A 23828-nucleotide genomic window follows, 5' to 3' on the forward strand; every position below is an offset into this window, starting at 1 on the left:
AGTCATGCGTACATTACTTTAACATTGCAGCTGATAAAGGTGGGGCGTTACCCACTTTATATACTGCTGTGTGATTTATGAATTCCCCCCTGGTATCAATGGAGTACATGCCTAATAACACATTGATTATATTTGATCTCAATCTGCGAAGAGAACTCAAATAGATAAATCAAATAAATGTAAGGGAGTAAAAAGCACCATATTTGCCTTGGAGCTAAAGTGGAGTCAAAGTATAAAGTATATGATCAAATAAAATACAGGCAGATTAAAATGTGTTCCAGAGCTTTCTCCTCAATGAGCCTCAGTGACTTGACATTTGTGTGAAAACAGCAGCACATGCTCTGACTCCGCCTTGATCCTGGATTGAACCAATAGCGTGTATGAAGTTTATCCGGAAGTCCCGCCCACAGGCGTGAATCGGACAAACATGGCAGCTATCATCAACAGCAACTTGGACATCCCAGCGTCTTTCGCTGGCATTTTGAATGAAAAACACCGCTCTGAACACTTGCAGGTCGTAAAAACATTCACCACTGCGCTACGGGACAAGGAATACAGGTGTGGACAAAGTAATTTACTGCATTTTTAACGGAAACTGAGGGTGTTAGCTTATGAGCTAACGCTACGTCCTGTCGATTACAACGTCCAGCGTAACATTACTGGTCCATTATTACGACCGTTATTCAGTCCAGGTCTGTCTTAATAACCAATAAGGTGGGTGTTCATTTAACTCACTCACTGCAGTGTAGCAAACTAAGATATATTTACTTTTCTGTCCTTACTACAACAGTTATTTAGCTTAAAAGCTGTCTATAGCTCTCTGTCTTCAGATAGTAATCAGGGCAGGGTGGAGTAATGACAGTAATGATGGCTCAGGATGGGCAGTTATTACAATGCAAAGAGGCAGTTTTTTAATAAAGTTGCACCTGTTTTTGTCAAATTGAAATGTCTGCTGTGACATTCAACTTCAAATCCACATCTCTCCCCTTGTTGCTTCCAGCCTTGCGTACTATTGCACTGAAATAACCACACTGCCTTCCTTTTTTGTTGTCCCAGAGATGCCGTGGAGGAGGAGGCCTTCTCCAGCCTTTTAAAGGTCTTGTCCCGACTGTATGATGAGCTGCAGGCTGTCAGCAGTGAGGATGAGGACCTGCAGTCTGTCGCCCTGCAGCTGCAGCTGTGCGCTGAGTGCTTCAGGGCTCAGAGGAACGCCTGTGTCCAGAGCACTCGCAACCAGAGTGTCCTTAGGTAGTTCAAGATTCATGCATTGTTGATGAGATATTGGAGAGGATGAATACAATAATGGGACTGTTTAGGGTGAGTGGATGGGAGAGTGTTAAACAGATACAAAGAATGTAATTCCCTTTTTCTCCAGGGAGGTTGGTTTCATTGACGTATCTCTTAAACTCCTGAGCCTCCTTCGGATCCCAAATTTGGAGAACAGAGATGACATACTTGAACGTAAGTCTGAAATTAGGTATCCTTCATGAGATAATAACTTTTTGCGGGGTTTTCTGATTCTGATCTTTGTTTTTTTCAATCATCCTCTATGGCCCAGCTTTTCGTTGTGGGATCCAGTTCCTCGGTAACCTAGCCGTTGGTAACCAAATGTGTAAAGATGACATTTGGCAGCAGAGTTTCCCAAATATCCTCCTGTAAGTTTTGTGTGCTACAGTTGAATTTTATGTTAAGCATCACTTTTAAATAAACACTATGATACTAATACGATAGTTATTGATTGATTGATTGATTGATTTACATTATGTAAAGCATCTCATCCACAGCTCTCTGTCTCTTCCACACTAAAAACAGAGTTTGTTTTTCACACTAACACACATTCTGCAGCAGTATTTGTTGAAGCTTTATTGCAGACATTTGTAGCCAAGCCATTTGTTCACACATTGAATCAACTGGAACATGTGTCAACAGACAGCTGCTAAGTGTTGACGATGAGAAGGCGGTGAACTACGCCTCCATGGTGCTCCACACATGTCTGGATGAAGCCAAGGTGGAGGAACTGTCCGAGCCGCAGAACATCCCGGTGGCTCTCAGGGTGATGGAGCTCTGCAGGACCCAACCTGACCTGGACTGGACGTAAGAGTTTGTGTCTGTGATGGTGTGTGTAAAGCGATTGCTAATTTATAAAGAGTTATATTTTGTATCTGCTCAATTACAGGGTTATCATTGCTACCCAACATTTCCTCAAGTCTTCAGCTCTCGTGGAGAGCATGTACTCTGGGATGTCTCACCATGAAAGGTACTTTCCTTTAAATGTCGTGACAGAGAGTTTCTGTCACTTGGTTATATTACACAGAAACTGATCCTGTAATAAACATGGCCCCATCAAACCTCCAATAAAAGACTTGCAGAATAGCAAGTCAGTGTACCAAGAAAAACTAATAGAGCCTGTAATGGCGTACTAACACACATAAAAAAAATAGAAACACTTTGTGTCAGGCTATACATATTAACCATTATCTATTTGCTTATGTGTGTGCATATTAATAGCCTATTTGCTCTTTACTAGCCATTATAAAGCATGTATCAGTGCTTTATTCTGCATGACCGCATCCTATCACTACCAGGCTATTAACGTTAAGACTTTAACACTTTAACATTAAGAGCTTTCCCTCAAATTACCTACTAATTTAAGCCCTGAAGTAAGGAAATTATTATAAATTAATTATGATCTTACAATGCTTTGCAAGGTATGGCCCTTCTAATATGGTGATACCACAAGAATAGTGATTCTCCCTCAATAACACTTCATAAATAGTGCCTGTTGTATGCATCAAAGTGCAAAACTACCAGTGATAATGGTGTACTAATAACTTTCGTGGCTTAATAAGGCATGGCAAGTTTTTTAAAGGGCACCATTTAGACAAAAGGCAATTCAAAAGGTCAAAGACATACATAAAAAAATGTTATATTCTGCATAAAAGACAATAAGTGTTAAGCTGCCAACTAATTAGTTGCTAATGAGCAAATAGTGAATGTTTCATATGTGTGTCTTAATAAGGAGTGTTACAGAGAATACAAATATGTAATGAAGGAGCACGAAGGTGCTACAGATGTGTCATAAAGATGTGTGTGCATGTTTTTCTCCAGAGTTACCCTGTTAGAGCTGCTCTTTGCCCAGCTGAGAGAGGAGGACTCAGATGAGTGTGGCGTCCCGCCCAGTGTGGCTCGTTTCCTGGCTAGTACCTTCCAGAAAGGTTGTGGAGCTGTGCTGACACTCGCCACTGGCTCTGTCTCCAGTGAGGAGGTACAGAAAGTTAACCAGATTCGAGTAAACTGTGTACTATTGGGAGAGCTTTGTTCTACTTTAAGTTTTCCTTTTTCTGACTTGTATGTCCCCTCTCTAACAAGAACTCATACGACATCCTCCATGTGACCAACACCTGTTTGTTGCAATCCCCTATAGGTCCTGCAGGAGGCACTGACAGTGATAAGTCTACTGGACGTGCTGTGTGAGATGACCTCAGACTGCAGCCAATTCATGTTCCTGCAGGACCATCCTGACCTTCTAATGACCACTGTTGGTAAATGAAAACTCACACTCACACAACATCTCTGACCCAGCTTGAGTTTGTTGGTCAGTCTTTGGGTGATTTCATCCTTGCACAGTAGACACTGATTGAAATGGTGAAAGATCCAGATCCAAATAAAAACTTGGTGCTTAAACAACATATCTAAAGTAAAATTATCTACTGATCATTTTTAATCCATAATTAGAGTAATTACATCTAATGGCTTGAACGTCATCTTCATACTCTTTGTGCTTCTCTTTTCACCCTTAATGTGTTCTCTGCAGAGCTCCTGGAGCAGGTGCATGCCATAGGGAAGGCCAGCAAGAATGTTTTCAGTTCCGCACAAAACTTCTCCTCTTTCGGTGGAGATGGAGACCAGTCGCCTGTCATCAGCTTCAAGGCCCACCTCATCAGGCTTATAGGAAACCTGTGTCACAACAACACCAACAACCAGAACAAGGTTTGGATTTAATTCATTGATGGATGAAAGAACAGAAAAATAGTACTTGAAGAGCAAATACATTAATTGATATGTGATTTACTCCATCAAAATAATATTACAAATAAATGTAGGCATTAATTAATTCATAAAACACAACATAAATTGACATTGCTGTTTTGATTTGCTTCTGTATTTATTTATCTTTGCTTTAGTTCTCCAATGTATCTACTTTCCCATAGATAAGAAAACGAAAAACATATGTACCCAAAACAACAACGTACTTAAGTGTTAATTATTGTTATTCATTTGAATTTCTTCTTCTTTTTTTTTCTTTAATCCACTTGGATCCCTCCTCTAATGGGATCTGGGGCCTCTCAAGATATAGTGAGCACCCTTGATCGGTCTAACACAATGGGGGGTCACAGGTCAAGAGGAGGTCTGAGGGGCCCTCCATGTCTTGCTTTGACAGACCTGTCTCTGCTCTAAATTAGCATGTTTAAAGTGCCGGCTCTAGTAATGAGCTGTTGTATCAAACCACATGACCTCCAGGGAATGAGCACCGCAAATGAGTCTACCGTCTAATGAAGCACGAGGCTGGGTGTTCCAACAACTGCAAGCTTACGAGCTCTTTCAACACAACAATTTGGTTTAGCACTGAAATGTGAGACATTTCCTCCCTCGCTTTAGTGATTTTTATCAGTTCTCCTCCATCGCCATCTGTCAGCATCTCACTATTAACATAAAGCACAGATAGAAAAATGATGTGGACTGGGAGGAGTGGGCCTCTGTCTGTGGCACATTATAGACTCAGTCCTTCTTAATAGAAACAGATTTGTGGAATGCTTGTGGGATGGCCACCCTCAGTTGGCCTCTCTATAATATTTATGGATGCTGATCTGTGGTCTGTCAGTGGTCAGAAAGCACCCCATATCTGTTTTCACTAAGAACTCTTCCAGTAAACCAATTGTCATTCTGTTCACCTTCGGGAGAGATTGTAATTTCAGATGTGCATGCAAAGCGCTGAACAGCATGTACGGAGCTGCAGTCAGTGTCCAGTTATTCATCACTTTATCGGTTTGGACGTAATGTAAGCAACTTCAGACAATTATTTTGAAAGTGGAAAATGCAGACCTGGGTGCTTGCACTAGTCAGCGACTTTGTTTCGTTGACAGTGTAAATGACATTTCCATTTTCTGAAACTCAGCACTTCGTCTCGTCTTGGAGCTCCTAGAAGTCTGTTTGGAGGGTAACCACAAGGGCAACAGCAAGCAAGGACAACAATTAAGCCTATAGAATTAGACACATGATACAGAGCAGATCACCCCATTGGGACAGTCTTAAACTAACCCTCAACCACACTCCTGCTTTTGCAGCAATATGAAGTACACTTAGGTCGAAAAGATTTCTTGCCTTTAAAAATAAATATTTACTTTAACTATTCTCTGTAAAAAGTGATTACTGACTGCACAGCTTGACAATTCCTACTATTCACTCTCTAAGCATTGGTGGGTCATTGATATGAGAATTGTGTGGTGAAAAATATTGGTGCTTTTGGTTCTACTCTCACATATTGCTTTGAAAATGTAGGTTTCCTTTTGTCCCAAGAAGGATTTATCAAGACAATACAGAATTTCCTGGTACATCACAAAGCACGTACAGATACTCTGATTAAACACTGAGAAATTAGCTTCTCTTGAGCTTTGAAATTTGTCAACAAAATGTTGTTTCAGATCTGGTATTAGTGGTCCAGTGTGTAGGAATGAGTGGCCTCTAATGGTGAGATTTCAAAATGAACACCCATTGCCTCACCCTCTCCTGTGATGGCTGCTAAAAGCGCAAAAGACCCTCGCTAGAGCCCGTGTTGGTTCTCTCCTTTTCAGGCTACTGTCCTCCTAGTTGATATATAATAGGCTTATTCTAAAGTAACAACATTCTTGGTTTCAGGTGATTATATAGGAATGAAAACATAATGATGGAAATTAGCCCGTATAGCCCATTTTTGCCCCTAAATCTCCCTAAATCCTACTCACTTGACCTTTTACAGATGACAGCTGGTTGTCAGTAATTGTAAACAGTCCAAATAGCAACTTGAGATGCGAGAATGGATTTTGAGTAGAGAGACGACTAACTAATCTGCATATGAATTCAGATTTATTAAAAACAAAAAACTAAGCTCAATCTTTGTCAGTTGATAGCTGATGTGTTCCTCGATTGCATTTTGGTTAATGCCGTCTACCTCCTGCTCAAACACGATTGGTCAATGCACGTGAACAACTAACGGAAACCAAAACGCTTCCAACACCAAAACCTTGCCCCTTGGCTACAGACTCTGCATTTCCATACAGATATCTGTTTATAGAGACTGCAAAAGTATTGTTTCCGAACTGGTATTAAATTGTCAAAACAACTAGAAAATGTCCAGCGATACCAAACATGAAAAGTAGAAACAGACTTCTCTATCGGCTCATTCTTTGACATCCTACTGAACTTGTCTCCTCAGGTGAGAGAACTGGAAGGCATCCCCCTCATCTTGGACAACTGCAACATAGACAGCAACAACCCATGTATCCTTTGTTAACACAAGTCAGTGATCTGGAAACACAAACACATCTGTGTTTATGTACATATATTGCAAGTTTATCTAAATCATTGTTCACTTTTCTGCCCAGAAGCCGTTGTAACCGCTGTGTATCTTTTGCTGGCACTTTAAGAATTGAACTTGGCATGTTTGCACAGGGAGGCTGGTGTGTTTGTAACTAGAAATAAGTGTTGCATCAAGCCTTGATTGCTGCAGTGTGTGTAGGCTGGCCAGCATAACGTGTTGAAGTTTTTGCATAGCATTCAGCACCTCTCAATACATCTCTGCTCACAGCTGGTTCATTACATAAGTCTTTGGAGCTGCTTGTAAAAATTATAACTTATTTCGGGCAGTCTCTGTATCAGAGAGCCAAGTCAGTTCTGTGGTGATTATTTAGACCACAGTGGTGCTTTTGTATTAGATTGCATTTTGATAGGTGTTTCTAATGTTTTTTCGGCCCCCTATTTATCTACATGAGGGGGCAGAGTGTTTTCAAACCTCTCAATATGATGCAATCCAATACCAAATCATCTCTGCAGCTTCTAGAATACTCATAAACTTGAATCAACATCTTTCTGACACATACAGCGATAACACTATACTGTAAGGTCACTGGGAACGCTTTGATCTCTGTCTTACTGCTGGTCAATGAGCTTCCACCCCTGAGCTGTTCTCATGTCAAGCCCACGCTGGGTATCCCGCTACCAGTTGGTATTAGCAGGCTCAAGTGAGGGCATCGTGCCAGGTTGTCTTTGAACCAGGTCAATAGTCTGAGCGGAGCCTTTACCTTGTGCCTCTCTCCCGTACACAATGTTCACTCCGTCCACCGTTTTTGTGTAGGTGTCAGCATTTGTTTCTGTAAAGAAAAAGATTGTTATAGACAAAAAAAAAAAGGCCTGTGGATTTACGCAGGAAACTTGAGAGGGGTGAGTTGGGAATGTTTTCTATCACACACATAACCTGTCTGTGAAACTCATTTGTTTATTGGCCTGTGTGTGTACTCACTGACCTAAGGCAAATACCAGGCACTCATGAATTTGACTTCCTGGGGAGAACGTTAGAAATGTTTAACCGACTGTGACCCCCTCTGCCTTTTATCTGACTACGTATATCACTTTTTTTATACATGCAGTTTTTCATGAAGTCGATTTTGTAAATGCACTATTGGATTGCAACTGCGTGTCCAGCATTAGGTATAATTTGTTGATGTTTTATAAAAGTGGTGCAACGTCGTATTGTTGAAGCATGACAAATACTTGACAGCCAACGATATTTGAGGATTATGCTTGGTTTTTTAAGACTAAAGTTACGTTTATTTTTCGAATTGATGTTTTCATCATTGGGGAAAACATTTAAAACATGTCTAAAAACATTCTTAATACCATACAGTCATTGCTTTCCTTAACCGGACACCTGCAGTTATCAGCCAGTGGGCCATCTTCGCCATCAGGAATCTCCTAGAACGCAACACACAGAACCAGGAGCTGGTTGCCTCCCTGGAACGCCGTGGCAGCGCTGACTACTCTGCGCTCAGGGAGTTGGGTTTCCTGGTGGAGGAGCGAGATGGAAGCCTGCTGCTCAAAACTGTGAGGAAAGACTCGTAAACAGGAGAGAGGAGGTCCTCAAGCCCTGCATGCAGGTTCTCATGTGAAGTATTTATTTAGAAAAGGATAAGGCACACGTGTATATACACGTGCGAACATGTTCTCTTGTTGTCCTACAAGCCACATTAATGTTACCTAATACTTAAGCTTCATCTGCTGGTGAATAACCTGTCCACTAACAATTCCTAACTTTTGTGCCTGTCCAGAATAATTGACAGCCACACTGCCGATATATCAAGCAAAAAAGCGCTTTTGAATGAGATTTTTCTGTCAGAGAAGTATGTATAATTACTTTTCTACCTCAGTGATGATTGCACTCATGCCCAAATAGGGCTTAAGTTATTCTTGATAAACAAAAGGTCCATGGGGTCCCCCTGGTAAAGAAGCAGGCGGTCTTGTTTTGTCTTGACCCGAGTGTGGGAAATGAAGAGTGTTGGAACGGCGAGCGCCTGCTGGTACCTTTTGGCAAGGCCGATTCTTTGTGTTTTAATCCAAAGACAAAGAGCACCACAGTGTCTGGGCTTTTCACTTTCACAGACACTGATGTTACCAGCAGGGGTTAGGGTTTAATCTCAGGCCCATAGTGACTTCTGCCGCAGTAACTGCGAAACAGAGAATGACCAAAATATGATGTAATCAACCCCCACACCGCCTTACCTAGTTTATGGGCGGTGTCTTCGCCAGAGGGACAGAGAGACTTTTATTCTCATTCAAACGCTAAGTGCAGAATGCAGTACTAAAAACTAATAATAACTAAAGCTATGCATGTTTGTAATTTCAAAACAATGCTCAGTCTGAGTAAGCCTGTCACAATAACTACTTTTGTATATACTGTCCCAGAAATAATTGTGATAAACAATATTATTGCTATGTTAGGTGCTTTTAATGCCACTGATATAATGTACAGCAATATAGAGCAATGAACCTTTAATTCTTAAGCTTAACATCAAAATATGAAATATCCAAAATAAATTACCAATAAATAGAATCAAACCACACAACCAAAGCTATTAGTAAAACTGACTCTCCGTTAACAAAAAAATCCCTATTTACATTAAACATTCGCCTCAGGTAAATAGTCATTCATTCCTTAACAAGAAATATACTGCAAATATGTATATCTGTAAGTCAGTAAGATATTTAAGATAACACGTACAATAAATTGATGAATTGATTATGGTGACAGGACTACGTATGAGCTGCATCTCTGCTTGCTTTTGCAAAGCTTCCTGTATTAAGGTCATAACAGCAGTGCGCTTTATATTCAACATAGTCCAGTGAATGTCATCTTATTCTTCTCCATCATATTCTAAACCCTCTATTTCTTCCCTATTGCAAAGTATTAGGACTAAATAAGGCATGAGGGCTAACGGCATGCATCATACATCATTAACCACCTTTAAACTCCTAACATTGACTTCATGTTTTACACCTTTAATTGCCTCTCTTCGCTCTGAACAAGCTATCTTTGAGTTTTACCAGACTCCATAGACCTTCGTAGAGATTTAGTGGATACTGTACTTTATATTTAGCTGTAGCTGTGTGTTTGCGCGTGTGCGCTTCTTTTCAAAAGATATAGTAATCCTGGATTAGTAGACGATGGATGAGAGCATACTAAAAGTGTACATCCGAAGTGTGAGTGAGCGAGTGAATCAGACCAGAAGCATTAGTTTGCAGAATGACATCCCTCCCTGCTCCTCCCGTTGCTGGATAAGCTGAACGGTCCTGACACCTCAACAATGCAGTGCTTTACTGGCCGGGCCCACGCCCTGCTCCACCCTGTTTGCTCTGCCACTGATTTTTAATGACAAAATGTATTGAAACAATCGGCTGGACTCTCCGCTCAATCCGTCGGCATAGTGAAGGGAGCTTATGTGGTTCCGGTCCCCAGGATTTCAGACAGCTAACAAAACAGCTGTTACTCGCGCTCGACTGACTGGCTGCAATGCTTTTCAGCCCCACAGGAAAGAGGCTGTGCGAGTCAGCCGGGCTGAATGAGGTAGCATAGCCGCGGCCGTGCGTTCACCTCCTAACACATTAGCACCACATCAGTCAAGGCCAGAAGTTCTTGCGTTTCCCATATCAGCGTTTTCTACCACAGGCCTCTACTAAATTGTATTGGTGCCTTCTGGTCTTTACTGGCCTTCTGCAAAAAAAAAAAAAAAAACTTTGTCAGGGTGTAAAATATATACTGATGTTTGGTTGAAATAATGTTTATAAAATGCTTAATAAAGTATGTGTGTGTGAACAAAAAGCTGTTTGTAATGTTTTTGATAAAGCCAATAAAGGCCACACGTGACATAAAGCTCAAGAGGCATTAAAAAGGGATGCTCAAATTTTATTGGTAAAAAAGAAAAAATACAACCGTCCATGTTTGTAAGTGAAGCAGACTTTGATTTTGCCACAGAACAAATAAAGAATCTTAAGTTAGCTGTATCTGAAGTCACAACTACGCTTGAAGGATGCAGTCAGTTGTTCCTGTTTACTGAAAAGGCAATGAAGACAACTGGAAACATAGAAATCTGGTCGATCGAAAAGCTTGCTATTAATTATCCATGCATTTACTCAAATACACAGTGGTTTCTACAAAATTTTGTCAACTTTCCAACACACTTAATGAATCACTCAGCAATGAGCTACATCAGTTGTGAGGGAAACACATCGAGAGAGACAATCTGGGCTACTTTGGTAAAACACGTGGAGTATTTACAGTTCAGGAACTTTGATCCAAAGACATAAATTCCAAATAATTTATAGCTCTCAAAGCTGAAAACAATGACATTAGAAAACACTTGTAAATAGTGACTTTCCTTCCCATCTATAAATGACATAAAGTGCCACGTTCCTCATATAAAAATATACTCTTCAAATTGTTTTGTAAGTTATATAAAGCCTAAATAAACATTTCTGAATACATTAAGGGTGCTGTCCAAAAATAGCTTTTTGAGGCCTTTGATCCTCTCATACCCCCTTCTGTGTGGTTAGGGCACATGCCATCCACCCAGGCAGGCCTTAACCGCGCTGGAAGGCCTTGTGTAAGCAGAGGCCACCATGTGGAATTCCACGTCTCTGCTGTTCATGGGAATGTTGGATGTATCTGAACCTGATTGCACCTCTATGGAGTTCCAATGAGGCTTACATGCTTTTCTCAGAAGTCAAGAGCCCTCTGTAAACAAAACGGTGAACATGGTGGGGATGGAAAGTGCCGTTGGAACTGACAGGTTGGGTGCTTAAAATAGTTTGGGGGTATTTTCTGCCTGTTTGACTCCTGGCGTAACAAAGGCTCTGAGTTCGGTGGATGGGAGGGGGAGGGGGGGGGGGGGCATGTCCATGAGAGCGATGTCAGCACAGCACTTCGACAGCACAACCCTCAAATTACTGATATCCCATGAAAAAGAGAAAAATGTGAATATGTGAGTGCAAGGAAAAATAACTACAGCAAAATACGCCACCAACAAATGATAATGGATACAAAATGAAATAGCCGAGGATTTCTCTGTTTTAGTGGCTGTAAATGTGACTCCAGCTCGAAATGTATCAGTAGCAACTGAAGATGATAAAAGAGGAAAAATGTTAAAACTGTCCTATAAGACTTACGGTTTGAAATACATAAATAATTTTGTTTAATTTCAGTGTTCCAACAGAATACAGTGTGAGTGTACAGTTAAAAAGTATTTCACTGCCGTCATCCAACCCTGTCTTCCTTCATTGCAGTCTGAAGCGCCTTGCTATCGTAGCTTTTCCAGTTGCCGTGTAACAAAAGTCTTCTCAAGATCCAACAATAGTCTTTGTTGTTTTTGTTCCTCTTGTGTGAGACATCTGTAAGCGACATCTTTACAAGATGTTGTCTTCCAAACATTGCCTTGCTGGAGGCAAAAAAAATAGAACATCAAATCCTTTCAATGCAACATGCTGCGTTTTGTCACAGTTTTGTACCAGCGTGGTAGAATTATTATTTTTTTTAATCACTTGTGTCTCTTTTATTCCGATCCTCTCCAATCCTCGTGTGTGTTTTTTCATTCTTTAAAGAATTCCAAAATAGGATGTAAAAATGTGCAAATTGTTCAATAAATACTTCCAAGTCCTTCACTTCAAATTCCACTTTATCATAACCCTCTTGTCTTCTGTCACTGTCCGTCTTCCCCAGCCACTCCCCTGCTTCATCAATCCCTACTTGCAGGTGTAAACCTCTGATTTCTCGCTGCAGGTGTTGCACTTGACAAAACAGCACCAGTGGAACTTGCAGTTGCACTGCCAGATGCGCGTGTAGTGGTGTGTGTTGTAGCCCCGGCCACAGCACATCACATTACAACTGTCTGTGTGGGTGGAGGTGCCGTTGCACAGCCGGCCCCGTGTTCCTGTACTTCCTGTGACTGTGTCCTCTTCGCAGTAGTTGGGCGAACGCTCCAAGTAGACCAAGTCTGTGTCTGTGGGCTTCTGGTAACCGCGTGCTTCTTTGAGCCTTAGGAAGGAGGGCTGGCGGAGCCGCGAGGCCCGGACCGGCTCGACTTGAACCGCATCCATGTAGCGTTCCTTCAGCAGGTAGCCAATCTCTCTGAACTTGGGAAGGGTGATCCAGCAGGTCTTGGTGGTGCAGGAACCGGATACGCCGTGACACTTACACTCCAGCTTCATCCTCTCCTCTAGGATCTGATCACATAGAGAGTAGAAATTAGGTCTGTATGAATTAAAAGAGATAGTTAAGAGCTGAAAATATAGTCTGCATGATTCATTTACAGACGGGTGACAAATTAGGGAAAGAACAACTTAAAAACAGCTTCGGTGCTCCTTGGAATTGATTCAACAAGTCTAAAAAAATATTTCCTCCTTCGGTGTTTTCATGATGGTGGTGTTCAACTGGGTTGAGATTTGGTGACTGCGAAAGCCATGGCATATAATTCATATCATTTAACACACATCAAACCATTCAGTGACTCCTCGTCCCCTATGGATCATCGTGAAAGAGACTGCTCTCCTCACGATGGAAATGATTCATCATCAGATAAATGTAATCGCTCAGACAGACGGAACCAAACTATGCCACCAAAATGCCCCCCTAAATCATAACAGAGTCAGTGTTATGTTTTTTCATCCATTTATTCAAAGCCCCTGTAAGAAAGATAGTTATACTGCCGCTTTGTAGGTCGGAAGCATCCGGAAGCATCAGTATTCTACGACTAACAGTAATTGATGAGTTGGAGATGAGACTAAAAATTAACTATCTTACCAGCGGGAGCTTTAAGTTGGTCCCTTAATTTGTCGACTGTACATGTCCACGGCTCGAGTCTCAAACTGTCAATAGCGATCGCATAGCCTTCAAGCCTCTTTTGGTAAGCCCGCCGTCCGGCAGGCCAACTTTATGTCAAAAACCTGGGGAAAATAACTCATACCCCGAGACTGTAGTCTCTAATTAACTTTACCTTTCTTCAGACCACATAATGGCGCTACAGCCCAAGGAAACTGACCAGAGCTGTTGCGCAACCATACACGTATAGAATTACATTGTGGTTTGAGCCAGATTTCTATTATAATGCCATACTAACATTCTCAGATGACAACACTGACAGGTGACTATTTGCCCTTTTGACGCCCCACGTCTACTGGTATCGTAGCTACTTTTTCATCAATGAGAGCGTATGATCTTTAAGCGATCATAAGACCTTCTTGTAACTTGTTTGTCCTGGTCAAATCAGTGACTCCCCTTCATCCCGACTCTTAACTCTAACCCTACACTCTGGGGGGAGTTTGGTCTCGTCTTTGGTTGGTTCGGTCTTTGGTGCTGCCACTGAGAGAGGAAGAGAGAGAGACTTCCAATAATATCCTCTATGCTCACTTAATGTGAGTAATTCATGAATGGACTGTAGGGCTATGGCACAATTCCATTTAGCATCTGCCAAGTTTTGCATTTCAGTCGCATTGCTGCACTTGTACTTGGACTTTAGAATCATGGACAGTCCATCCCAATTTTCCTTATATAATGTTATATAGGAGTGTGGTACCTTTCGCCCTGCCTCGTTGTTGTGCAGGTTCATCAGCCGGCGGGCGTTTTTCTTGATCTCCCGGGCGTCGACAAAGCGCCGCGAGAACTCCACCCCGTACTTAACATCGGCCGAGCAGCCTCCCCACTTCCAGCCCTCCTCCTGGTAGTCGTGGTAGCCCTGCTTCTCTCGGTCACAGCCGCACTGGCTGAGGTTGCCTTGGCTACAGGCTGTGGTCACTGCGTGGGCAACTCCGGCTGCGGTGATCGCATAAGTGAAAGCTGCCTCCCTGCTGCCTGAAGGGAAAAAAAGAGCGGAATGTCAATCAATTTGAGCTCAAGTGGAAAGTGGAAAGTAGCAAAAAGTGACATAATGGGCTACGAGTACTCTCAATATTTCAAGTAGACATTCTTAAATTAGTTTTTAAAGAGCTTGAGAGTTTGTAAGCCTGCGTTACAATCTGCCGTTTGGAGATTGAAAGAGTTACAGTGAATGACACTTCTGAGTTGCTTTATGGGAACATGTAGGATCCAGTACTTGTAGTGCTTGATCTCTGCCCAGTTTGTTCATTCTGTGTACAATAAACAGAACTTTGGACTTTGACTACACCAAATTAAGCCCAATTTAATGTACAGGTGACACACCAGTCCTCCCTATTAAGTTCTCTGGAAAACAGATGCGTCCGAATGCCACAATGAAAAATGTCAGGTTATGTAGTATAAAGAGCAAGACAGTCTACGCAGGGTGGATGAGGTCGTGGGGGATACACTTTCACCCAGGAGACAAATGTTTGTGTCCTGTGTGTAGCTGAAAGTCAGCACTTGGTGACTTGGTTTAACTCAACTCCACAAAGTAACAAATCTTCAGTATCTTACATACTGCTGTATGTAATGTTAGTCACTTTATTTGAACATAAATGATCATCTTTTTCCCAAATCTAACCAAGTGGTTTTGTTGCCCAAACCTAACCGAACTGTGACTGCCTCACCATGTAACCCACATGTTTATTTTCGTGAGAATGAAGACGAAGGTCACCAGACTATGGATCTGTTCCCCACAGATGTCAGTGGGAAGGATTGGTCTACCACCTGCATGTAAAATTGGACGTGAGAGAGACTTAGTCGCCTTCTGCGGCATCAAGTTTTACCATTCTTTTTTTTAAGGCCCTGGAAACCCACCATACTTGCCAAACTTGAGACTTAAAAATGGGGTTTTGAGGCTCCAACCCCCAGAAATATGAGAATCAAGGTCTGTTTTTCCTGAAATCTGGTGACATTTAAAGAATGAGATAAAGAAAATAATGATTGACCGTTGATTCATTAATTTTGAAAGTCTTTGCAGTCACTTTGCAGTCACTGCCCTGTTTGTCGGCCTCTCGATGGCGATTGATGCGGTGCGACCCCAGTGATGGGCAGAAAAATAAACATGGCAGATTTTAAAGCCCCTTTTTCCTCTAGAACTTAATGTAAGAAACGTGAATCCTTCTTTCCAGGACATCTGAAATATGTTAAAATAATCTTTCTCCTCTCTGTTTCTCTTTCCGTCTCGCACTCACTGAGGAGGACGAGGCGCAACTGCACAGCCGACCACAGGCTGCACCGCGCCAGAAACAGGTTATGATGACTAACAGGCGAACAAAACAAAAAAAAAAAAAGGATATTGAGGGAAATATGGGAGAATTGTGACATGGGGAGGAAACCTAGAGAGCGTGATAAATAATTGGGACACACACACAGGCCTTTTTGATACTGATTAGACATGTTGTTTCAGGCAGAAGTTGGACGGCGCTAAAAAATTATGAAGGGAGAATTTCTACACCGAAGCAATTGCAACAATACAAATGTCAAGCTTACACAGTCCTAAGAAGAAGAAATACTGGTAAAAAACACCTGTGAGGGTGGATTAGATGGGTTGATTTAGACCTTAGTTGTGTTTAATGCCTGTCTTTCGCTGACCTTGCTGCCTTTCCAGTAACTGTGAATCCCCCAAATTACTGAAGTGCACTGTTGCTGGACTATACTAGGAAGGCTGTAGAGTAAATGAATGTTGAAAGGATGTTTGAGTAATCGTACCCCATGTTTACTGAATTCAAGCATCAGCACTTCAGGACATTGTAGTGTTCTTTTCAGCTGTAATGCATTTTTAAATACTGTCCAGGGCGGATTGAAGGGCCAGGCGTCAGAGGCTGACTTTGAGGAGCATCAATAGAACAAGAAGTATCGAGCCCATGTGCGTAATCTCATAAGAGTTCGCAGATTGTTTCATATCGCCGACCTGCATCAGCAGTCAGTCACTGTTGCAACAGTAATGGGTGTAGTGTAGAAAACACAAGTGACATCTACTGGCTGACTAGAGGAGCTTCTTTAGGCCTGCTACGTCTTGATGTTTTCATCAATGGAATTTCTCACGCGGCTTAAGTGTCATTCTGTGTCCGTCTTAGGAAGTCCACATTAAAATGATACCGCTGTGTTGCATGTTGAAATAATCTGTGGCCAGGCTCAAGTGAGATGTGCCCATTCCCAAGCTTTTGTATGTCACCATTTGAACTTCAGGATAAACACATTTCATATTTATGGTGTGGAGGGGGGGGGGGGATGAATTTATTGGCGCTACAATTGGTAATAGGATATCCTCCCTCTCCAATCAGGATAACGCTGCCAGAGTATTAATGCATGGCGTCTCGGGTGGAGGCGGCTCCAGTGGCTCCTTTCCAACCTGACAAACTTGCTCGCAGAAAAACCATCGGGCCCTGCGGTTCCCCCCGTCCATAACTCATAACAAACTCTGAAGTCTTCTCTCATCAGGCAAAATCCGCGAGCCGTTCAGATATATTGTATGGTGAGCATTTCTCAAGGCATCAGGCGCATGCAATAGCCAAACAGCCATCTCCTCGCGCTGTGATTTGTTTTGATTGTACAGTGCTGCATGCAGGGCCCCATTGTTGCCATCCAGCTGCTGGAGCTGACTTCAATTAGTGGTGAGCATGAATCTCTCTGGTCTTTTTCAACACTTAATGAGTCCACAGGACGCGGCAGGTCAATCAAACCAAGTGGTGGATGGTGCTTTGGTGACACAAGAGGGGGGGTATGGTCTCCTTTTGCACGAAGATGGCATAAGGAAACCGATACTGCGAATCCATGAAGATGAAAGGGATCAGACATGTTTTCACAGTAAACAACAGTCTTAATTATACAGATCTTATACGTTTTAGTCCTTTCTTGGGTGAAACTGTCTCCATGGGGAGGGCATGGGGATCCAAACATGGTCCAAAGTGTCTCTCTGAGCTCGTTTAAACACCACAAGAGAAAAGAGACATTTCCTCTGACAAAAGAAATAAAGGGATCCAGACGTCTTGTCTGCCCGTCTCCCGTGTAGAAGAAAGTGATTGCTCCCAGAGCTGCTAGATTAAACATGGATCCAAACCCACAGCAAGACCGCAACAAAACATTTCGGACTGCAACACAATTTATATAAGAGGTTCACATTAGGAGCAAACAGACTTCTGTGAGAAATAAAACGGGGGGAAAATCTGCCATCTAAAAACAAAGGAGACGGAGTTAGATTGTGTGTTTACGGATGGCGTAGATTTTGATTTAGGGGACGTCGCACCCAGAGAGGCATCAGACCCTCCTTCAGATGTAAGTCCGTACACTCATTTAAACTGCTTTTTTGCTGTGACAACGTGCGTTACAAGCACAGTGATGTCACACACATTGAATTTCCTCAAAGCCTTTTGTTTGTTTGTGAATCTATTGCGGTTCTCGCATGTGGTGTTTCGCCACCCATCTCAAAGTCTGTCTCATGCCACTCAGTCGAGCTATGCTGCGGCTTTTTCCTCGTTCCACCGACGGCAGTTACTGGAGGTTCGAGGATAATACGGGAACAATGAGAAGACAGGCTGATGTCAAGCCACAATGACGAACTGTGCTCATCCAAAAGAAATCAGACCACACAGCTCAGTTAAAGCAGCTATTCAACGATTTTTGCCTTATCGATCCGACTGCCGAGTATTTCTTACAATTAATCGACTCATTTCGTGACGAAACATAATGTAAAATGCTCATCACAATTCCCCAGAGCCCAAAACGACATCTCAAAATTGCCTCTTATGTCCGACCCGCAGTCCAAAACCCCCCAAAAATCGTCATTTACTGTCACACTTGGTAAAGAAAAGCATCAAATCCTCACATTTAGTAAGCTTGAAAACGGCTAATGTTTGATTTTAACCTGAAAATTGTCTCATACAATTAATCTATCATTATTGTATAGTAGTTGGCAACTAATTTCCTTTCGATTGACTAATCGATTCCTCGGCCAATCGTTGCAACTCTAGATTAATGAGAGATGTGTCGGCGAAGACTTGTTGTGTCTACATTTGTTTTGATCTGACTTCCTTTTGTAAAAAAAAGTTGCAGTCCATGGATGTGTGATAGCGTGCCCCCCCCCTGCTAAGGGGTTTTAAGGACTGAGCATAAACCACAATGTCCCTAGTTTGAGTCCTGACGAGAACCTTTTGTTGGAGGTCATTTCCCATCTCTCTCCCCTCATTTCAAGTCATCTATCGGCTGCAAAAACCTCTGCTAAAGGCATAAAAATATAAAAATGTCAAGAAATAAACAAGACAAACCTTACACAAGACCCCTGTCCCCTGAGCAGCATCCTTCCCCTCACTCACCCTGCTCTCCGGCTGTCCATATTGAAATTTAAAAGTCTATAGAAGCTGAGCAGAGACTGACCTACTCTCAGCTCTTGTCCAAAGACAGTCCTCTCGCCCAGGGCCGAGCAGTTCCACCGGCCGTAGCGGAACTGGTACTGACACTCATTGATGCCCAGTTGGGCGCCCTCGCCGATAACGATGATGGCGTCGGGGCGACTCTGGCAGAGGGCTCTCTGACGGGGGGCCAGTCCTGGGATCTTGTTGCAGATGATGTTTGCGCCTAGGGCGACCACTGAAGACAGCGCCCTGGGAGGGAGAAGTGGAGATTAATCAAGGGCACTTTGAGGACAGATGGAGACAGCTGCTGTTGATTAGAAGAAACAAAGTACCTGAACGCATACTCTTTTATTGGCTAAACCTTTCCTTACAGATCCCAAAGATAAAACCAAATAAACCACATGAGAGGATACGGGCATTCATCCTTACCCCTTACCACATCATGTGTAATCTAATGGACCCTCATAATGACATAAAATAGAACAATAGTCAAAATGGGTCCAAATCCAGTCCATTTCCCTCTACCCTCTCTGTGTTACAGAAAACATGAACCACCACAGCTATTTTGAGTTTTCAGGACCTGCCCATGTCATGAATGAGAGGCATGCATGGTGCAGCAATCATTCTCTCTGAGAGGGCTCTGGGTCTTTTTAATGCCAGAAGAAAGAGCTCATTACACCTATAGGCAGACCATGAGGTAGTCCAGCACGACTCTTTTCCATATGCCGCTTTCCAATTACGGCCCTTGTCTGACGAGGTGCTCCTCTGACAAAGTGGTTCTGGTGTAATGTGTAAATCCAGCAGAGCAGGTTCTCTCATCAGCGGCGCTCATATTAAAACATGCAGATTGAATATTGTCCAGATATTTATTACAAGTCGATTCATGACATAATGTTTGAACGAAAATGACATAATTGCTCGTATTATGGGAATAAGATCTCGTTCCACGGCGGAATTGAGACGACTAAACTACCTTTCTAATTTTCCTAAAATTTGGCTGACTTATTCCAGTTTGCCCTGGATTAAAACCGTGGCAGTTTGCGTCACTAAGCAATGTTAAAGCTGATTTTTAAAGCGTGAAGAAGTCGTGTTGTTACCTCCGAATAAAACACCTGCACCAAGGTGCGATCTAAATTGATTTCCCCCGTGCGTAATTGCGCGTAAGGGCACGGCTGCTGGCAAGCGAACCAAACCGACTTGTGTCTCAATGAAACAAGTGCACTGATAAGAAACCTACAGGTAGCTACCGCTGGTGAGGATGAGGAAGATCTGCGGGTAGTAGACGGACAGCAGCGCACTGCGAGACGAGATGATGAGCATGGTTGCGCATTGAACCCAACTGGCTCTGCTCTCATGCGGTTGGAAAAGATTAGAAGAAGAAGGAAAAAAAAAAAAAGAGGGTGACCGAGTATATCCTTTTATCTGAAGTCCCAGGAGATTAACACAAAAAAGAAAAGAAAAAAAAAAAAAAAAAAAAAGCTCAGGAGGGTCGTCTCTTCCTCTCTTCTTTCCGCGGCTGGGTGTCTTCAGCTAGTGGAGCCGTGGCGCGCTGCGGCAGCTCCAAGCTCCGCTGTCCATGTGTCGGAGATGAGAGGCTGCATCCCACGGCCGAAGTGCGCTCTGCCACCTGGACTGATAGAGGACTGGGTGGGAAAAGAGAGAGAGAGCGAGCGAGAAAGCGAGGGAGGGTGGGGGCTGATGGGGTATCCGGATGTATGATAACGTGCCGCTCACGTCTCCAAAAGTGAGACTGTTGTGGCACTGGATGGGTGGGAGACAGTGGCCTCTCCCGGCGCACCAGCCCCCGGGATGAGTCCCGCACTCCCCGCATCCCACCCCCCGACACACCTCCTTCCCTTCTCTCTCTCTGTCCCTCCCCCTGTCTCTCTCTCTTTCTCTCTCTCTCTCTCTCTCTCTCACTCTCTCTCTCTCTCTCTCTCTCTCTCTCTCAAGTTGTATCTGTACAGTCAGTGTTTACATTTTGGCTCTCAGCTGCCCCTGACTAAAAGTGGGGGCCTGGCTTACCTGTGATTGGATCGAACATTGGTTGCAAATTTTCCGCCATGCCACCCCAAACTCAACTTGAATCATTTTTACATTTAGAATGACATATTTATAACAATTACATATTACTGATGTAGGTTTTTACTTTATATTAGTGTGAAAGACGCGCTATGTTAGAATTGTGGTTAAAGCATCCAGAAATGAGCTAGAATGACCAACAGAGTGTGTAGAAACAACAGTGTTGACGTGATGTCAAAGATGTCTACGTGTTGTGAGGTTAGCACGCTGACAAGTTAGCAACAGCCCCTTTCGGTCAGACGTTACTGCACGCTAGTGGTGTAGACATCATCACTCCCCTGGTTCTCCGAGTTCCCAGTCCGACTGCTAGATGCACGGCTAAGAGAGCTAACTGGCTAACGGCAGCTACGGTTAGTTACTCCGGTGATATGCTCGCCCCTAATTCTTAGCTCATTCTTACTAAGTGCACCGTTAAAGTAACATGAACTTGTGTTTTTTCTTGAGGGACTTCTTTGGAAGATACCAAATAAGTTGCCGATTAAATGCACAGTATGTCATTTCGGATGCTTAATCGAAGTAAGACAAAAGGAAAGTTATAGTTGTAGTTTTATGTATGTATGTTGCGTCACATTATCCGACTGCCTTCCTCACGCTGACCTTTTCTCAGTTAAAGACAAGCGATCAAAGAAGATTTTACTTCAAGCTTGAAAAAAAAAATAGGATTCCTTTGTGTTTGAAGATTGTTGAAAACATTTGGAATGATACATAAACAAGATACATAAGACAGGACTTGTCATTTTTACACATTCTAATGCAGGAATGTTACATCTTATGTATTTGAAGTGAATAAAAAAATAAAGGGCAGGAAAATGTAGTTAGACGGGGGCTGAAATGATCTGTCGATTTATTCATTACTTGATCAAAAGCAAATTATTTAGCAACTTTTTAGACTATAAAATAATCTTTCCAGTAATTTTTAAGTCAAAATCAGTTGATAGTACACTGAATATATTAGTTTTTTTGGACAAATTTGGCTTTGGGAAGTCGTTGTGGGTGTTTTGCTTTTTTAAACACTTATCGACATTTTATAGACAGAACAAAAAAATCAATACATTGAGATGGAGTCATGTAACAAATCAACAGTGATATACACTGTACAACTACAGACTGGGATGTGAGACAGGATCTTCTTTTATGAATGCAAAAATCTCTGACATTTGCACTCCTGTGCTCTGTTTTGGTCCGGCGCTGTGCGGCTCGAGCTGCCGTTTTGCCTTCATCTCAGATGCTCGCTGAAACGCTTCAGACAGTCCGTTATGAGACTCGTCGGTCTCCCCCACCCACATGCTCTGCTGGTGCATCACCAACAAGACGCCCTCATGTGGCAGCATGAAGGAAATGTCATCACACCAAAACATCCGGCTTACACATTGATGCCAGAGTGCAAAGCAGGTAGTGAGATGTACTTTTTGAAACGTGAAGCAGGAGAGATGTCTCCAAGACCATTTTCCTTTTGGTAAATGCAGGAAAAGTTTTTCGATCAATCAGCATGTTGGAACAGATGCCGCATTTTTCCGCGTGGTTTATATTCTTGTTAAACCCATATAGTCTTTGAAGCGCCCAGGTGTAATCAGTCGGAAAAGCCAACAAGGACGACACAAAAGGAATTTACGCTGCTTCTTCCTCTTAAAGACGTCCCTTTTCAAACAGCGGCCTGTTTGCGGTTGAACTTTAAAGAGAAGTAAAACGAGTACAATGGGAGGGGATTGTCCCGTTCGGGTTCCACAGGACCTTGAAAGGGCGAGCAGTTTTATAGGCCGACTTCACAGAGTGGACAGAGGACAAAGTACATATTTCCTCCGCTTGCTGTCGATGCGTTGGAGACTGAAAATGGAGACGATTCTCAGCTTGACTCGAGCTGAGCAAACAACCACAGGGGGAATAATGTTAATAAGATTTGTTCCAAAGCGAGATATCAATCATCTGGACAAAAGTGAGACCTTCGCAGATGATTGAGGGTAGTTCTGTGGAAATGAACCTTTTAATTTAAATTCCCGTTGGCTGCCAGCGAAACGGTTTGAGAGATAGCAGTGATTTGGAGCGTAAAAAAGAATGAAATACCTTTCATTCTTTGGCTGTTGTGAGATTGGCCCCTGATTCTCGTGCCCACTCAGCCTGTGTGTGACCATACTGTAGCTGCAGTCATGTCAGTACTATACTGTCAGGAATGAGAAGCAGCTCCGCCGCTTGATTGGATCACGCTGGCTGTTGTAACCTCATCACACGGACTCAGTCTGCAGCTATTTCAGAGGACGACTCGCAGATAAAGCCTCTGGCAGAAGCAGAGCCCTTTGTGTAAATGTGTCTCCTGTATGCCTCTTTCTCTCTCCCTCTCCCTCGCTCGTTCTGTCCAAATAATCCTCCTAAACCACAATTTCCAAAGCCAAGATAGCACTTAAGCAGCGTGCACTCACTGTCCTGGCGCCCGTGCAGTCATATCTGTTTCTTTTCATATTTTTTTGCGCAAAACACAAGATGGACACGGAGACTCGGGAAGTTTAGGGGCTGCGCAGGAATCAGATCAGGCATGACAAGTGGCTGTTAAACTAACACGGCTTTCTGTTTTTGTTTTTTTTTGTATCTATCGCGACAGCTGCCAGGGTTTAGACAGGGGGGTTTTTGATAGCTTCATCCGTATGATGATGAGTGACGGCGCCGAAGACAGGCAGGGAGAAAGTGGAGCAATGACGCTGAGGGGCCTCAAGCTGGAAGCAGGCCTAAAAAAAAGTCCTGATTAATAACGATGTTTTATGGCTCTGTGGGCCTATCTTGACATTGAGCCCTAAATCCTAAGATGTGCGAGCGGTTGTGGAGGAAATGGTGTTGTTGATCGTAAGTAAGGTTTTTTTTTTGTCTGGAGGAACGGGGCTCATAGATGAGTGTTAAAAATGACAATCCCA

General features: G+C 42.8%; 2 protein-coding genes across 2 annotated transcripts; one reads left to right on the forward strand and one right to left on the reverse strand.

Annotated features, from left to right (window-relative positions):
• The first annotated feature begins 391 nt into the window (after positions 1-391).
• Positions 392-10408, forward strand: atxn10 (ataxin 10). Its single transcript, XM_030440359.1, has 11 exons — positions 392-558; positions 1057-1248; positions 1376-1461; positions 1559-1655; positions 1930-2094; positions 2177-2257; positions 3109-3265; positions 3425-3542; positions 3815-3990; positions 6473-6536; positions 7970-10408. Exons 1-11 carry the CDS (start codon positions 428-430, stop codon positions 8152-8154), a joined length of 1452 nt encoding a protein of 483 aa, XP_030296219.1. The 5' UTR covers positions 392-427; the 3' UTR covers positions 8155-10408.
• Positions 10409-11460: 1052 nt separating this feature from the next.
• On the reverse strand, positions 11461-20264 carry wnt7ba (wingless-type MMTV integration site family, member 7Ba). The gene is made up of 4 exons (XM_030440360.1): positions 20084-20264; positions 18869-19095; positions 14154-14428; positions 11461-12804 (listed from the first exon to the last, which is right to left on the reverse strand). The coding sequence occupies exons 1-4, from the start codon at positions 20164-20166 to the stop codon at positions 12325-12327; spliced, it is 1065 nt and encodes a 354-aa protein (XP_030296220.1). The 5' UTR covers positions 20167-20264; the 3' UTR covers positions 11461-12324.
• Between the last annotated feature and the right edge of the window lie 3564 nt (positions 20265-23828).

The sequence above is a fragment of the Sparus aurata genome, chromosome 14, assembly GCF_900880675.1.
Source record: "Sparus aurata chromosome 14, fSpaAur1.1, whole genome shotgun sequence".
Classification (NCBI taxonomy): Eukaryota; Metazoa; Chordata; class Actinopteri; order Spariformes; family Sparidae; genus Sparus; species Sparus aurata.

Bases quoted from the DNA above. Each gene is read 5' to 3' on its own strand.
- atxn10 (XM_030440359.1), top strand. From the start codon at position 428: ATGGCAGCTATCATCAACAGCAACTTGGACATCCCAGCGTCTTTCGCT. The intron at 1,462-1,558 runs GTAAGTCTGAAA...TCTATGGCCCAG, and splicing joins CAGAGATGACATACTTGAAC to CTTTTCGTTGTGGGATCCAG. The intron at 3,266-3,424 runs GTACAGAAAGTT...AATCCCCTATAG, and splicing joins GCTCTGTCTCCAGTGAGGAG to GTCCTGCAGGAGGCACTGAC.
- wnt7ba (XM_030440360.1), bottom strand. From the start codon at position 20,166: ATGCTCATCATCTCGTCTCGCAGTGCGCTGCTGTCCGTCTACTACCCG. The intron at 19,096-20,083 runs GTAGGTTTCTTA...TCTCCCTCCCAG, and splicing joins CTCACCAGCGGTAGCTACCT to GGCGCTGTCTTCAGTGGTCG. The intron at 14,429-18,868 runs GTCAGTCTCTGC...TTTTCCCTTCAG, and splicing joins TGGACAAGAGCTGAGAGTAG to GCAGCAGGGAGGCAGCTTTC.